Consider the following 17,031-nt stretch of genomic DNA (forward strand, 5'->3'; position numbering starts at 1 on the left):
GGACCATAAGGACCAATGAAAAATATACATCCCCATCTTTCTATCATCACAAACATCCTGTGTATTGATGTCAGTCTGCAGCAACATAACTCCCCTTTTCCATATTTTTGTGTGCAATAAATGAGAGCAATAAACCCATCAAACAGTCTATCACATCTAGACTCACCTGTATTTGCCTCGGCCTGTGAGCACCATCATGACACGTTTCCAATTGGTACAGGCCACCTTGGGGACATAGCAGTAGATAAGCTCATGATCTTCATCCACCACAAGGTGTTTGAGGTCTCCTGGTGTAAGGACTCTCCGCTTACGGCTGGACGCACTGTAGACTCGACATGCATCCACTACCTGATCCCTTCGGGTCTGGTGGAGGACAGCTGCTCCTGACAACTCCGGCTGGTCAGGGAAAGACAGAGATGGGGAGAGAAGGGGACATTGCAATGAAATATAAAAGAGATGCTTTTCTGAGGAAGTCATCTGAATCTGGGGAGTTTGAGACCTTCAGCCCTTGGGTGACAGTGATTTTAAACAACAGTATACTGTATACTGGCTACCAGGACATCCTTTATTTATTATCATTAATAGTTGCACTTCTACTTTGTGTCCTTGGTAATCAAATTAGCTTGTTGGCTAACTACTGGCAAATAAAGTCAAAAAGTTTCCATAATGGACTAATAACAATGGACTCCAAACGTATTTCATATATATATATATGGATACCACAGTATATTGTACATACTGTACTGTATATTACAAATATATTAAATCCCCATTGATGAAAACTATATTTTGTCCATTTTGTTTGTTGCTGAGATTTGTGACACATTTACTGTTTTTTACTTACTTACTTTTTTAATATATCTCTAAATTCATTTGTTGTCTTTACACCTTTTTCTATATGTGTTACTTTATCATTTTCTTGGCAGGGTAAGAAAAATCGTACAGTGCCAATAAAGCACTCTAAAATGAGTGAAATTAACCAAGGAAGAAAGAGGGAGAGATGAAGGGAGAGATAGACAGGAAGACTGGCAGACAGATAATGAGAGGGAGTGTTATTAATCTCAGCCTTTATTATCATACTCATCTCTTTATAGACTCTATCTTTTTTCCCTATCTGCGATAGAGTCGCTCCACAGACTATGATGGAGATTAGTCCATGGGTGTGGAGGAAAATAATGATATTGGAGGATATTACAGATATTGAGTGTTCAATATGCGCAGATCCAGTCAGCGATCATTCATCTGAGGCATATTTCATATTCACCGTGACACTGTGATGAAGTGGACCATGGCAAGAGGGAGAGGGGGGAAAAGAGTCTGAGGCAGAGAGCAACCTGAGGGCTTCACATCTGAAAAGCAGGAATGTTCTCTTATGCCTCTTGATTATTTTTCCTCTGGGTCTGAATTCCCCTCCAGGGCAGTGCCCCGGTTTCCTCACGGAATCTAAATTGATTGTACTGTGGCCTGCATCTTCACTCACAACAAGTGCGGCCTTTCAGTGCTGCACTGGCCACGGCTGAGAGGGAGTGAGAGAGCTGCTGACATGAAGTGCTAAAATAAGCCAGGGACCACCACCATGCACTATACATGAGGACAGCTTGACTAAAGAGGTTTGTATGTGTTTCTCTTTGAAGTCAGTCTTCAACCATGTCTCCAAGTGGGCTATCCATCATAATTCAGCTTGCTACAAGAACATGGGAGGAAACCGATCCGTTACACCTCTTTATCTGATGACAACATACAAAAGCAGTTCTGTGACAGGTTCTGCACCTGTATGTCAGTCACTCAGCAAGGAAGTACCATAACTAAGAACTTCTGAAGGTCAAACATGTGACCTGAAAATATTTCAGAATGACGCCTGTAAAAGTCATGTGCCATAGTCTGTTACTTTCTAAATAAACTCTACTACTGGATAGACATGTGGGCATACTGGTCATACGTCGATGCTCTCTGTCTGTATTTCCTTGAAGAGTCAGTAGGGTGAACAGGAGGGAGGAAGGGTTTTTCCCACTATGAATTCCCTTTTGAACAATATTTTCAATGCTATTCAACACAGAAACAGTCTCATAAATAATTTAAAGATGTAATAAAAGTGCTCCAAAGGCCATTCACCATATGAAGTTCCCAAAACGATGGTACTTTTTCATCTTGTGTGAACAATGTAACTTTTATATAACAAAATGCACAAAATGTGTTTTTTTTCCCCAAATAAATATCTTGTACACACAACATATTCATCTTGTTCCCACAAGATAATAACCTGCCAACTCTTCATAGTAATACTGTTATATAAGGTTCTCTTTTGCTTTGATAATGTTAGACTTTCTTCATCCGTGACTTACTTACCTTAGTATTAAGTCATTTTGCTCAGAGTACAACCAGTTTGTGTTTGCAGAGTGTGGCCAGATTTAAATGCAGTTCTGGTTTGTTAAAGGGGACATATTATGCACATTTCCAGGTCTATATTTTTAATCTCTACTGGAATATCTTTGCATGACTTAAAGTTCAAAAAACTCCTTATTTAACACATACTGGTCCTTTATGCAGCCCCTCAGTTCAGCCTCTGTCTGAAACAGGCCGTTTAGGCTCCTATCTCTTCAAGGCCCCCTCCCAAAGCTTCTGAGAGCTGTGTCTTGGCTGACTTTGGGAGGCTACATAAACAAACTATAGAAGTAGGATTTCACTTCTTTTTCTCATTCTTTACTCGAAATGTCAGCTTCTCAAATACATCCATACATGTTCGAGTCAAAATCTGACCTGAAATATACGAGTGGACAACGCAAACAACACATGGAAAAACCTTAGCGACAACCTTAGCAACCGAGGCTACAGAATGGATGGCTGTTTATGTGCATGTGGGCAGCTCGTTGGTAAGGTAGAAAAAAAAACGTTGCAAACAATGTGTTCAGAGCAGGTTGACGCTCTGGCTTTTTCTACATATGTTCACCTCAAGTTTTGGAACTTTGATTTTTAGATATCCGACATCATAACAGTATGTATAAATAACAGAAAATCACAAAAAGCATAATGTGTCCCCTTTAATCTGAATAGCAAAAGGGGAGGATGTACATTCGGATCTTGTTCCCACCAGATCTTAACTTGCGTGCATAACATATAGACCGTATTACCACAAAATAATAACTAGTACATGCAACATTTAGATGTTGTTACCACAAGATAAGAATTTGTGTGTCCAAAATAAGGAATATCTTTGCCACTAGAAAACAAGTTGTACACACAATATGGCTCTTGTTCCCACCAGATGAAAATGAAATAGTTTAGAACCTTGGCCGTCTATTCAACTTTTTTGCTCAATTGGTTTCTTTATTCCTATATCGCTTCCGCTCTAACCTTGTTCATTTCCCTGTCATTTCAAACAGCCCTTCAAAACATTTTGAGGGACGTGCATGTCGACAAGGCATGATGGATTATGAACGTCTCTGCCCAAGGAGAGGAGGCCTCATTTTGCACCCCTCCCTCTCCTTTTGTGAGCTTCCCACTCCTCGCTATTCACGCTAACACCGATACATCAAAGCCTGCTAGGGCGTAACAGTGCAGAGTGAAAAGCAGCTCTTTGTTGATGAAAATCTCTCCTGTTTTATCCACTCTTAGACATCAGGCTACGATTCACACAAATGTCGCAGTGAGCGTGCAGCCCTCCGTCCCAGAGGAGGACAAACGCTGTAATTAACATGGGAGAAAGAAACCAAGGAAGGAATCTTGTCATCTCCTGTTCTGCTTCAGTTTTCTTCTCCTTATCTCTCTTCTTTCCACAGGATTACTTTCTGCCATTTTATCTCCTCTTCAAGCCACTCAGTCAAGTCTTTTGTGCAGTTTGGATGAAAGCATGAGAATGAGAGATAGAGAGAGAGGAGGAGGAGATGAGAGAGGCGATATATCGATACAGTCTGAGAGGAGGCTGTGATGGAGGTCACTGACCTCTGGCCATGTCAAGCGGTTCCCATGGGAGATCAGATATCATTATAAGCCTATTTGCTTGCACATTCCCACCCTAATCCCCTGTGGACATGAACTAGCAGGTCAGCATCGGATAAGAGCTAGCAAAAGTCATAAAACCACAGCTATAAAAGTAGTTAGCAGCACATCATATGGTCAATTTACTTTGATATCTTCCAATTGGTCAAGGTCCCAGAAGGGCCTCAAACTTTCAGCTCAGCAGTTTCCCTGTGCAGCTGTGCTGTGTGATGAATTACTTAGCGTTACAGCATACAGATACTGTATATTGATTCAGATGTGAGGGTGCATGTGTGACTTTGCATCCGTTCTCTCTGGCAAACTTGTCAAAACTGGAAGAAAATTCAAATGGGAGGAGTGGGGACAGAAAATCCTTCTGCATATATTTAAACCTAATCTCACCATAAAAGTCATTATCAGTGTTGTGTATGCAAATAGAAAAACTTCTATGTTTCTTATCTCCAGATACCGGTAAGAGTTCAGGATGAGCCTATTGTGCATTCACGATGCCGCTCAGCTCTTGTTGCCTCACATTTGTTGTTAAAACGTGTGAGAAACTGATGACAGGGGAACGTGGAGATTGTGTTTCCATATTTTAAGTCTTCATTTCCTCGCCGCGGCTGTGTTATTCTCACTGAAAGTTGTTATGAGTTTGAAATATGATCTGAGAATCAGTGCAGAGCGGACTCCTCTAGACGTGACGGCGGTAATGAATAGCTTCCTCCCGATCTGCTGATGTTTGCAAAGAAAGAAAGAGACAGAGGAAAATAAGCTAGAAAAGGATTAAAGACGGAAGAAAAGAAGATCTGTCTAACTACATGCTCAAATGAAATCCAACTGGACAAACACTCTGCCATCCCACATCCCCAGGAGCTTCCAAAGCCCTAAGTTCATTCAGTGTCAGCTGATTTTTGGTACTTTCATTTATTGTAAATTTCTTCAAGAATTTGCACCACTTAAGTACAATATCGACTAACATGTGTCTGTTATTAGTTGCTGTAATTTAAGGGCGTATTATTTTAGTTTAAACATGGTACACATTTGTAAATGTTGTTTGATTTGATAAAAATGACCAAATCTGACTGACACACAGAAAACACAGGGCCATAGTATATCGAATAATGAAGCTGCAATGTATAGTGTTGTGTGTACTATATTTAAAGGTACCCTGAGGAGTTTTTGACCACTAGTAGTGCTATGGAGCAATGATTTTATGAGGAAGTCCCGGTATTGTTTTGTATCTTTTGCACCCCTGCAAGGACGATGTGTGATGCGTACACATTCCTGTCAAAGCTTTCATGCTATTCCACTGATCTGGACGCTACTTTCAAACTGTAGCTAGCGAAGCTACTCTTCATTGGAAGCAGTTTCGCTACAACAACACTACACTTTAGCTACATTACAAGCTACTCTGAAAAATATGTTAACATACTGGAGCTATATCACTGCAGGTACAGGTGCAAAATATGCACAGTGTAGAGCAACACAGTTTTTTCTACAAAACTCAATAAAACATGGCAATGTAGCATTTGGTTAGTGGAAAAAATAGCTTGCTACTTGCAACTCTACTACTGGGAAGGTACTGGGAAATTTAGTTAATCCAATATGTGTTGTCTCAGGTGGAGTAACGTACAGAGAACTCAAATCACAGATGGTACTGAAGCAAAAGCAACAGCTAACAATGTTCTCCAATCAGATTAACTGCCTGTGTGCGCTGTAAGCAATTTTTATAATTTGCACAGTATTTTACTTTAATGTGCACAGTAGGATGAAAAGCCATGTTGTCTAAATCTCAAAGGATTATGGGAAAATATATGTAAAGTACAGTACAGTACTGTAATTCTCCTCTATTGTGAACTTTTAATTTCAGTGGATGCACTGAATGTGACATTAATTTTTCTTTTTGCCCAACAGCAAATATTTGTCTAATGCTCCTTAACAGCTTAATCTGACCGTGAAGAAATCTCAATATCTGTTGAAATGATTAATGGACTCCAAAGCTCCGTGACAGTGACTAAAAATCATGCAGAGATATTTCTGCTGCATGTTGCAGTCGCCGGTTGAATTAGCATACATATGGAAACAGTTTCCTGTTGATCATTATTTCTCAGAACTTGAAAAATATGTTTTAAATACTGTTGGGGAGAAAATGAGCTGTGAATGCATTGTGATTTATAGCCCAGGGATTCTGCAGAGCATCAGAACACTTTGTTTCGAGACGCTGCCTGAAACATCTTTTCCTCTACGACATAAAACAAATGCTTACTCTTACAATTTAAACACTGCATCAGTCAATATTGCTATTTAGATTTTCCTCTAATTAATCGTGCAGCACTGTTTATTTTATGTAAGGCTACTCTGGTGCTGCTTCTCGAGTATTTGCACTCTTCTGTCTCTGGAAGTGGCTGGAAACAGGCGGAAGAAAAAATGACTATGAATGTCTAGGAGCATTTGTGAATTTATGTCCTGTAAATATGGTGAAACCAAAGCGCTGCTGCAGAAGTTCCCCTCACTTTAATTTGATGTCGCTAATGTCGGCAGAATGCTATTTTTTTCTGTGAAACTGCTCTTCCATTTTGTCTCCTATAACCTGATCTGTCTGCACGTCCCGTCTTCTGTTTGTGCATCAGCTTCTCTCTTTGCTTCCTAGCTCTGAAGTTATCTAAACAAAGATCAATAGGATTCATCAAAGCACCTCTCTCTCTCTCTCTCTCTCTCACACACACACACACACACACACACACACACACACACACACACACACTGAATACTAAAGGCAGTCTGTCTCTCGGACCCTCTCTGCTTACAGACTGGCATTCATGAGAGCAGGCAGAAATAAAGCTGCCAGTGTAGCGCAACTGTACCCAACACACACACACACACACAGACACACACACACACACACACACACACCTGATTTTCAACTGTGTAAAGCTCTGTGCTTCACCTGAGTCTCTGTAAAAGGCAACAAGGCGAGGCCCGTCTATAAAACCCTGACAATGCTGACAGTTTATGAGGTGGACTCATCCTTTCCACTGCGGCTGGCGGAACATTAACTTTCCATAATGTCATTTACGGGCAGTCGCACCAGCAGAGGGAGACTGGGCCCCGGCTGGGACGTGCCGGCCGCTGACCACCGACCACCTGCACCCACCACGACACGGAAAAGACCCGAGGAAATGTTTCTTTACCTTTATTTATCCAGGGAAACGACTGAGAACACACGTTCTGTTTCTGTGATGCCCTGCTTCATATTCATGCAGCTCCACACATTCATACCTGGAAAAAGCTCAGAACAACCACAGAAGTCTACTGAGCAGGTTTACTGTTTGTGAAGGTTAATGTATTAAAGGAGTAGTCCACAGATTTAGAACACTGTTGGACTCACAATTGACAGTTTTCTTTAAAAAAGGGGTCAAAATTGGTGCAGCAGAACCAGATTTAGATATCTTCATCTTTAATCCACGCATTCTTCTTCCTTGTCAAAACCGATAATGCAACTAAACTGCCGACAGTCTGGTCACCGATTCAGGTGTGTTATGCCTAATGTAGCCTGGAGCTACAGGCAATTTATCAGATTTCACATAGCTTCCTCTGGAGACACAAAAGGCTTCATGCAACTGTTTTCACATATGCAGTAGTACTCCCCAACACCTGGAAACACACGCTGATGTGTAAAATCCTTTAATCAAAGGCACCTCAGTGGTATTTTGTAGGGAAATAATAGGAAATTTGATGGGAGATTTCAATTAAAAGTCCAGTCATTCTTACACAAAACTTTGACTATGATGCAAAAACTATTTTAGATCATCTAAAAAGTTGTTTGTGAACATCTCTGATGTCTCTGTAGTCACAAACCAGCCTTTAACTTTTCTGAAAAGCAGCAAAGAAGAAAGCTTTAAAGCTGTGAATCTACTGATTCATGATTTTTGCAGTGATGCCTGTTACATAAGGGCCCTGCAGGGAGGCAGTGAATGGACACAGTGTGTATACAGGGGGCCAAAAGCACTGGGCTTCCCTGCAGGGGTCAACACGGCCAAACAAACACACACACACAGACGCACAGTACAGTATCCATAATGTGATGCTTTTTAATTGCTGTAGGGTGTCTGTTCAATTCCTTATTGATTCTCAGCACCGATTAGTAATAATAATGATAACAATGTCATCGCTATTGCTATTTACTTTTCAGAAAAGATCTGATGTAAGTGAGTCAGCGTTGCTCATAATAGTGTGAAGAGAGTGAGAAGATATTATTTTACACTAGGCACCTCAGGGATGGTTGTCGGCAAAAGCTGCGATGAAACCCTGAGGCCTCACCTCTCCTAAAGGAGCTGTTAACAGACCATCGTAAGAATTTCACTAGCAGGGTTTTAATGGAATTTTTAGTACTTCATAATGGTCTAACTGAGGCTTTTCCACCCTGACAGGAATAAAACTCTGGGGGAAGCACTGAAGCCTTGGGAATTTTTTTGTTTGGGGAAAATGTTCAAAATGAATAGAACAACATAGCAGCTTCAGTCAAAAAGTGTGTCGTCCTAAACCCGTATTGATCCATCTGAGAGGTCAAAGGTCAGAGATCAGTTCAGAGTAGCAACATAAAAGCTAACTTGCTCACAGACACTTGCATTCTTAGGACCATACTGGAATATTTGCCTCATTTACACTGATGACTGCAGTACATTATGTGAGTTGAAGGACACTATGAAGATCTTCTTATAGAGATCATCACAGTCTATTATTATCACTGGATGCAGCTGTGAGTGGGAACTGTTCTGATGAAACACCCATGTTGGTGCATTTAGGGTGCTTCAACCATGCAATGCAATGGCATTAATACTGTATGTGTAATGGAGACTGTCCTCCTAAGAGAAGTGTCACAATAGGTCAGTTGCCCAAAAACAACTAGCAGCTGTAGTGACCGTGACCCAGAGCAGTGGTGCAATTCAGATGATGTATATACATATGTATATATATATATGTAGACACCATCTTTCTCTAACTTTAACAACATGATCATTTTAACCCAAACCATGATCTTTCCCTAAACCTAACCAAGTGGTTTTTGTGCCTAAACCTAACCAGACCTTAACTGTGTTTTTAACAGTGATTTGCAATGGTTTTGGTCTTTTAGTTTGGACTTGTTGTAATGACCATGCATAAAGTCTTGTGGTTGGAAACGTAATAGTGAAAATGATAGATTTGTGTTTGTTCATTTGAAGGTGTATGTTTTGGTATGTTTTAAGCAGATTTGACCATTAGCACACACGAAATATCATGATGGGCCCCTTCAGATTAGAGCCCTGGTGCTGCTGCTCTGCCTTCACTGGCTTCAACATTTCATGTTTGAGATTTGGCTGCTAAACAGCAACCTTCACTGCAATGATTATTTCTCTGACACCAACAGGTAGGCTGTCCTTATATTTTGTCATCTGAATCTGATTTTCCGGAAAAGCAGTTGGTGAATGCATTTTTTGTCTTCGGTTGCCAAATGCCAACCCTGGTATGCTAGCATGTCCTTGAATGCACCGCTGAGAAGATTTCTAAAAACCATCCCTATCACACCTGCAGAACCATGTCATGCAACTTTGATAAAAAACTGCAATGATTTTTTTGAACTTGGGCCCTCCAGCTGACTGCTGATCCTGATATGTGCACATAAACACACATACAACATGTAAACACAGAACAATGTGTGGACACTGAACTCTGTGATCACTTCAGGTTAAATCTGCAGAAGCCTGACTCTCTCTGTCCCACAGTAACATTAAACCTGTAACCTGAGCTCAGAGACGCCGGTTTCCCAAGAGAAAGTCAGTCGGCCTGTGAATGCACCAAATCTGTGATAAACATTTACAGTGCTCTCTCTTTAATTCCTGCACATTACATTTGCAGTATCGTGTGAAAAACATGACAGAGAGACAAAATGACATTATGAAGACCGGATTATATGTGTTTACTATGTGTGAACTTGTGCTGCTGCACGTCTATAGACCACTAAGTATGTACTGTGTATTTGTATGTGTGTGTTCTCATGTACGACTGCTTGTGTAAAGACCAGTGTGCCTCTGAGTGTATCTGTGCGTGTGTGAAACTGTATATCAAAGAGAAAAGTAGGGGTATAATTATAGCACCACAGACAAGATTATGACAAACTGCTCTGACTTTCCCTCAGAGCCATCAAAGTTTCTCTCTTCTTTTCTCATAAGCACTTTACCCTTTTCCTCTCTGCATGGCGTGTTTTATCCCTCAGGGAACAAAAACCACAGAAGAGAGAGGAGGAGAAGGAGAAGAGAAAAAAGTGAAATAGAGGGTTACTCTTAACACTTACAGGCAACTGAACTCTCCCCGAAAAAATAATTTGAATTTTACAGGCTTCATTACCCTGAAAGGATGTCCTGTGATGTCAGGAAACTGCTAGAAGGTGAAGGTGATTGTTTTTCTGTTGCCTAACCCAAATACATGACTTCAGGCATTTTCAAATAAGTCTAGTTTAGTCTGGTTAAAAGGGGCTGTGGTTGCTTTTCCTCTTTGGTATGATTCGTTTGGGCAGATCTGAACGCAGCATTGGTAACAAAACAACCGCACCGAGACCCTTTAGAGGAAGTGTTCTTGATCCAGTCATTTTGAAGTGGTTTGTTTGTGATGGAAATGTGAAGTGAACGGTCTTGATCTGACCTGACTACCTGCTAAACAAGTCCCGTAGCCAGGTGTGCTTTGCATGCTGGGAAGCAGATGAATGAAATCAACAGTTGCTAGCAGCTAGCCGGAGAATGAATTGAGAGCCGACCTGGACTAACGATGAAGTACATTGTCTTCTTGATATTAAGCCAGAGAACCTTCTTCAGGACCATCTTACTGTGTTTACATTCTTGTTCCCGCCCCAGAAACATCTGACCAATGAGAGGAGAGAACGTTCTCATCTGGCTTTTATTGATGCATTTTGATTTGTTGATTTTTTTTTCTGTGAAAAGAAACTCAACCACGCAGAAAAGGCAACTAGTTTACCAACTCATCAACTGACTCAGACCAGAACAAAACAATAAATGTTTGAAAATGTCCTTACTCTCTCTAGGCATGACTTTTTCATTTAAAGTTCCCCTCCACTCAAAAATATGTTTTTCTTCTCGCTCCTTCAGTTGAATATTTGAGCTTCACTGTGCTGAATGATGGATGTGCAGAGTTTGTTTTCACATTCATCTGCTGAAAGTGGAAAGTTTCTCTGTGCTCATTGAAAATCAGATTTTAATATTCAACTGACACAAGCGTGATGTGGAAAGCCTCCAGTGCACAAACACTGAGAATGGACTTTACAGTGAAGTAGGAGACATCTTGTGTCCAGCAATTAAACTGGACACAGTTAAAAGGAAACATATTTACATATTCATAGATTCTTTAACTTTTAATGAGGGTGAAGGAGCAGATGCCATTTTAAGGATTTTTAAGTGCTAATTATACTTTTTTGTGGGAAAAAAAACATATCAGACACACATTATTGTTCCAAGCAGAGTATTTTTATGTGTCTTAATACATGTCAGGAAGGGATCTTTAAATATGTTTTGGAACTCTCTTATGCCAAATTAGAAAATCTGATTCAATTTTTCAGTTCATAAATCCTTTGGTTTGTTAGGTGAGCAACGCATGGCTGAGCAGAAAAAGTATCATTCAAAATGTTTGATTGACAGCGATCTTTTTAAACTCCTCTGCAGCAATGACTGCTGAGAACAAAAGGTTAAAAAATACAATAGCTGAGATATAAAGTTCATTCAAACACAATCTTCCTCAGCAGATGACAATTCAACATCAGAGCTTTCAATGTCAACTTTTAGGTCAATATGGATGAAAAGTCCTTGAGGTGGACATCTATTATTTAATGGACTAACTCTAAAATGAAGTCGTTTTTTAACATCAGAAGAAATGTCTGTGCAATAGTAAGTGTAAAAAATTTGAATGTCTCATTTTGTCATTGTGACAATTTTATTTCATTATTGGATTTATCATTTTGACAGAAAACACTTTGTTACTTTGTTTAGAAAAATCTAAAGCTTGCTGTTTAAAGATCATTAATCACTTCTTTCTTCTGGATGTTACAATTACAGTTGTTGTTATTACTTTACTGTGGTGCTTAATCAGATGCTCATTTACATTTTCTCTTCTTTTCTATTTCCGAAAGCATTTTCTGAACTGTCCTTGTCATGACTGGACCTAGTTTATTTAACACTGAGGTGAACAGTTCCCCATGCGAAGGGGAAAGCAACAAGTTTTTGACAAGTGTGGGCATGATATCCAGGGGAAAAACAATTCAAACCAAAAATTTAAACTTTATAAAAACTGGGTATTTTATAATGAGAATTGGTAACAGAACGATGAGCTTTCTGGAGAGAGATACATGAGGTTGACGAGGATGCAAAAAAGGTCCACTGTTGTATTTGAACCAGATTTGAACTGTGTGTATTGTGTCGTTCCACAATGTAATTATTCCATGATATTAAGAAAACATGATTGTAATGTCAAAATCATAAAACAATTTCCCTTTGATCATAATGAAACAAAAAAATCTTATTCTCTGCGGCCTTGTGCACTATACAGTCTCTTCTCTCTGCACAGTTTATCTTCTCAGCGAGCAAAACAAAGCGCTCGACTCCTCTAAATCCCTTTGTCTCTCTCCCTTTCACCTCCTTTCTTCAGCCCTGCTCATATGCAGCCTCCAGAGGTAGACAGAGACAAAAAAGAGTAAAGCCTCCTCCTGTAAATCCCTTTGTCTTTAAACCGAGAATGACTTATCCAGCTTCCCACATACACGCACACACACACACACACACACACACTCATCTTAAACTCACAACCACAGCGTGTGGCTGTGCTCTGGTCTGATGGTTTTACAGCAGAGCAACACTCGAGACAGCTGCTTTGGCTTCTTTGTGGATGAAAGGTGCGATGTTGCTTTCAAGTCGGTGCCAGTCTCTGCCGCTCTGTTCCTGCATAATCAGGGAGGGCGTGAGGGGAAGCGGGAGTGGAACTGTTGCCATTATATTGTTAACATAATTTATATAATTTCTTTACTTTTTCCAAGACTGATATCATAATTGAGCATGTATTTAAGTTGCATTTGTTATTTATACATTATTTCAGTTAATGTCTCAGCTCAAAGTTTTGTGCAAGTCTCATTGGGCTACTCATGTGAGGAAGACTCTTAAGCAAGCGGGCAGCAAGCATGGACATCTTATATGCTCTGGTGAAAAGTTTTATGCTGGTCACAATGGACTTTAATTTGATGTGAACGGATATAAAGAAACCTCTGAAGACTCAAAGACTATTCGCTTTTTCTTAGCATGCAGCCAACGGGTGTTTTGTTTGCCTGTATTTTACTTGGGTAAAACGTTATTCCACATGCTGAACATGCTATTGTTTTATGTTAAGCTAATATGGTCTAGTTGGTTTAGTTTTCACAGTGGATTTGGAGAGAAGCCTTCAAATAAACCAGTAGCAAGAAAGCCACTTGCCTGTGCTTCGAGGGAATTACAGTAAGAATACCGACACACACACGAACACACACACACACCCAACTGAACTGAAGGGATTGTGGGGTTAGCAGGATATTTGCAGCTGGTGAAACATCCTAGACAGGTATTATCTGGTGGCACAGACACATGGAGACACACTTTCCTCCGTTCACTGAACACATTCATTTATAAGGCTCTAAAATTATCCCTCTCTCCACAACATGATGCATAATTAGAGTGTATTTATTTTAAACCATTTCCAATGATAGCTGTTGGTTGTCCTACCAGGACTGATGATGTGTTTGTTCCTCTCAGACTGCATGATCAAACCCTCAAGATCATGAGTTCTGGGCAATAATTGAAAGATCATAGATGCAGGCTGATTTGATTTGAGTTTCCTTCATAGTCTTTAATATACAGGGTGAGAAGGAGCGTTGTCAAGCGTTGATTGGTCAAGCAGATGTGTTTGTCACATCTCAACTACGACAGAGTGTTGGAAAGTAACTGAGTACATTTACTGTACTTAAGTGCAATTTTGAGGTAGTTGTACTTTCCATTTGATGCTACTTTATACTTCCACTCCACTACATTTCAGAGGGAAATATTGTACTTTCTACTCCACTACTTTTATTTAACAGCTTTAGTTACTTTTCAGATGAAGATTTGACACAATGGATAATATAACAAGCTTTTAAAATACAACACATTGTTAAAGATGAAACCAGTGGTTTCCAACCTTTTTGGCTGTTGACATCTTACAAAAAGCAGTGCGACTCCTCAGATTTATCTGGTGACCCTTTGAAGAGGCCCAACCCCTAGGTTAGGAACCAATGGACTAAACTAGCTAACTGTATATAAAGTAGTGTAAACTAGCTCCACCTCTAGCAGCTACAACAGTAACATGCTGCTCTAACACTGATGCTTCAGTATTAATAATCTAATGATGTCATATATAATAATATATCAGTCAGACGCACCAAACTTACTTTTCCTGCAATACTTTAACCACATCAAGCTCATAACACTTATGTACTTTTACTTAAGTAGGACTTTTCATGCACTACTTTTACTCGTAATGGAGTCTTGCTGATTTGGTACTTTTACTCAAGTAAGGGATCTGAATACTTCAACAACATAGCAGTAACCATCATTTCACTTCTGTGTGTACATCAGCATAGACTTTTTTACTAAGAAAGCCTTTTTAACGACATGTGTCCAAAGAGTATTTCCTTTTCAGTGAGCTTTATGAGATCCTTCCTGCATTGTAATATACTATGGGAAAGCTAAGCAGAGCCAAACACCTTTGCCCTTCAAGTTCTCAAAGGTTCAGGTTATGGGAAGTGCCAGTTTACAGGTCATTAAGTCCTGGTAATGGAAAAACACAGTTTGGAAGTGTCAGACTGATGGGTGACAAATCAAAGGAAAAACCTGAAGAAATGAGTGTAGAAACAGGACAGGTGTAGATGCTTCAGTTCAGGACACGAGGGCTCATTGAATGGTTTGATGAGCATGAAAATGGTGTGAGTCATACAGTATATTATTGCTTTCACAGTCATTGGATCTCAACTACTGTGAATTCAACACCTTTGGGAGATTTGAGAGGTATGTAATAGTGGATAATCAGACTGAAAAGAAAAAAACGGGGCCTGTGTTGGTTGGGGATGTTGTTTCAGTTACTGTCGAGACATTGACATATGATCCAGAAAGTCTGAGTGGTGTATCAATGAGTTTAAAAGCTTATCAGATGCCAAAACACTGCTCAGCATTTTATAATACTCTGAGGCAGGGCTTCACAGCTCTTGGTGGCATCAGGAAATATGTAAATACAATTTAAATTAAAACATTTAAGGATGAAAAATAGGAAAACATACAATCATTGGCCAGTACAGAGTGTAATGCTCACCATAGCTGCACCCAGCTTCAACTTGACTAGACTTCTAATTAGCCAGAGTAATTGAATGAGTAATTTGCCCAAAAAGTCACTGTAATCTTTTGCAATTTAAACCTAATCCTAACTGTGACCTTAAAACCCAAACAGAATCACAGATCCTCAAAATGTCTTCATTCCGGGGGATTTTCCTCATCTCTCTACCCCTGTGAGGACATTTGATCCTTTATATATAACAAGAGAAACACAGACTCCATTCCATTAGTGCCCACATTAGCATTGAGTCATCCCTCCCTTATACAAACCCACAGTAGGACCTTGCACAAATCTGCACATTATTTTCACCAGCCCCAGTTCTGATCTCTGAAATAGCATTTAACTGTGAGCCAGGCTCTGGCTTGGTAATAATGGTGTCTACATGCCTCTGTGAGCCAGCCTGTGATTACTGGTAGGAAGAAAAAATCATTTCCATAAGGAGGAAAGATTAATATAAAATGAAGGAACAGAAGGGAAAGTGGTTTCTTTCCCTGTATTTAGATGATATCTGATCATGTGTGTGGCCACATCAAATCACCTCTCCTGTAGGTTTATTGCATTTGGCAAAACACTGATTCTGATTTGGGGACTGGGGGCTTCAGTTTCACTGTAATGTAGGGTAAAAATAGCAAAGACTATCTCTGTGCACTTTTCTAGGCCTCAAAGACACCTTGTCCCTGCCTACTGTACCTTCAGGCCTCAGCAAGTTGGAAGTCAAGCCTTAAACTGAAGACTTCATTCCAAAATGTTGTTTTTTTCCTCTCTCAGTCTGAGTCTGAGGTTTGTGGTCGTAAGAAAACCACAGAGCATGTATTAATTGCACGTAAAACATTCTGAACAGAGAAAAAAAAGGAGTACAGAGTGGAGAGAGGGTGGAATATTAATGGGGGGTAACAGAAAGAGGGTTATGGAGGGTTTATTTGGGTATTTACCATAAGACACAACTTTGAAAAAATGACTTTCAGAGTCATTTCAGCAGCAGCTGATTCCATGCACTCAGGACAGCATTTGAATGCAGCACAGAAGAAAAATAAGTATATGACGAAAAACCTACAGGCCTCCACAGGCATGAATGTTTGTCTCGTCCTGTACTTGTGAGGACTGTGCATTGACTACATTCTTGTAGTCTATGTTTTTAGCAGACTGGGAACAATGTTACAATGCTGTTCTATGTAGTGGTGAATAAAATAATCAACCCTTTCTAAAATTTGAGCCACAGTCTCTCAACATCTGGTCTTCAAAATAGTAGACTGCTAACACTAAACATTGTGTATGTTAAAGGAATAGTCTAATTAACACAATTTATCTTATGTGTTTAACATGCACATGAAAAGATTGGGAAAACAAGAATTGTGGCTTCACTGGGAGTTACACTGTGAAATATGTCTTGACAAATAACTGTTTTTTACGTCCTCCAAGTACTTCTATACAGTGTCTCTGGCTATAGCTGCGGTTTGGCTGGTGGTTCCACCCTCTCTTTGTTCTCTCACATCAAACCGGTCTGCTGCCTCATTTTCTACTGAATCAGAAGACAGGGAGATGCGAGTGCAGATTTTCAATTATTTCTAAGCTCTTTTGTTCTTCAAGAGATGAATAAAATAAAGCGATGTAGAGTTTCATTGTGCTACC

The 17,031-nt window shown here is 39.9% G+C and overlaps 1 protein-coding gene across 2 annotated transcripts in view; it reads right to left on the reverse strand.

Annotated features, from left to right (window-relative positions):
• chst11 (carbohydrate (chondroitin 4) sulfotransferase 11) overlaps nt 1-17,031 on the reverse strand; it is a 92,312-nt gene that overhangs the window by 7,979 nt on the left and 67,302 nt on the right. For both annotated transcript variants that reach the window (XM_067581064.1, XM_067581063.1), the window contains exon 3: nt 167-396. In XM_067581064.1, coding sequence (XP_067437165.1) covers nt 167-396 — 230 coding nt within the window. The remainder of the gene's footprint in view (nt 1-166; nt 397-17,031) is intronic.

Source organism: Thunnus thynnus, chromosome 23 (genome assembly GCF_963924715.1).
Source record: "Thunnus thynnus chromosome 23, fThuThy2.1, whole genome shotgun sequence".
In the NCBI taxonomy this organism is placed as follows: Eukaryota; Metazoa; Chordata; class Actinopteri; order Scombriformes; family Scombridae; genus Thunnus; species Thunnus thynnus.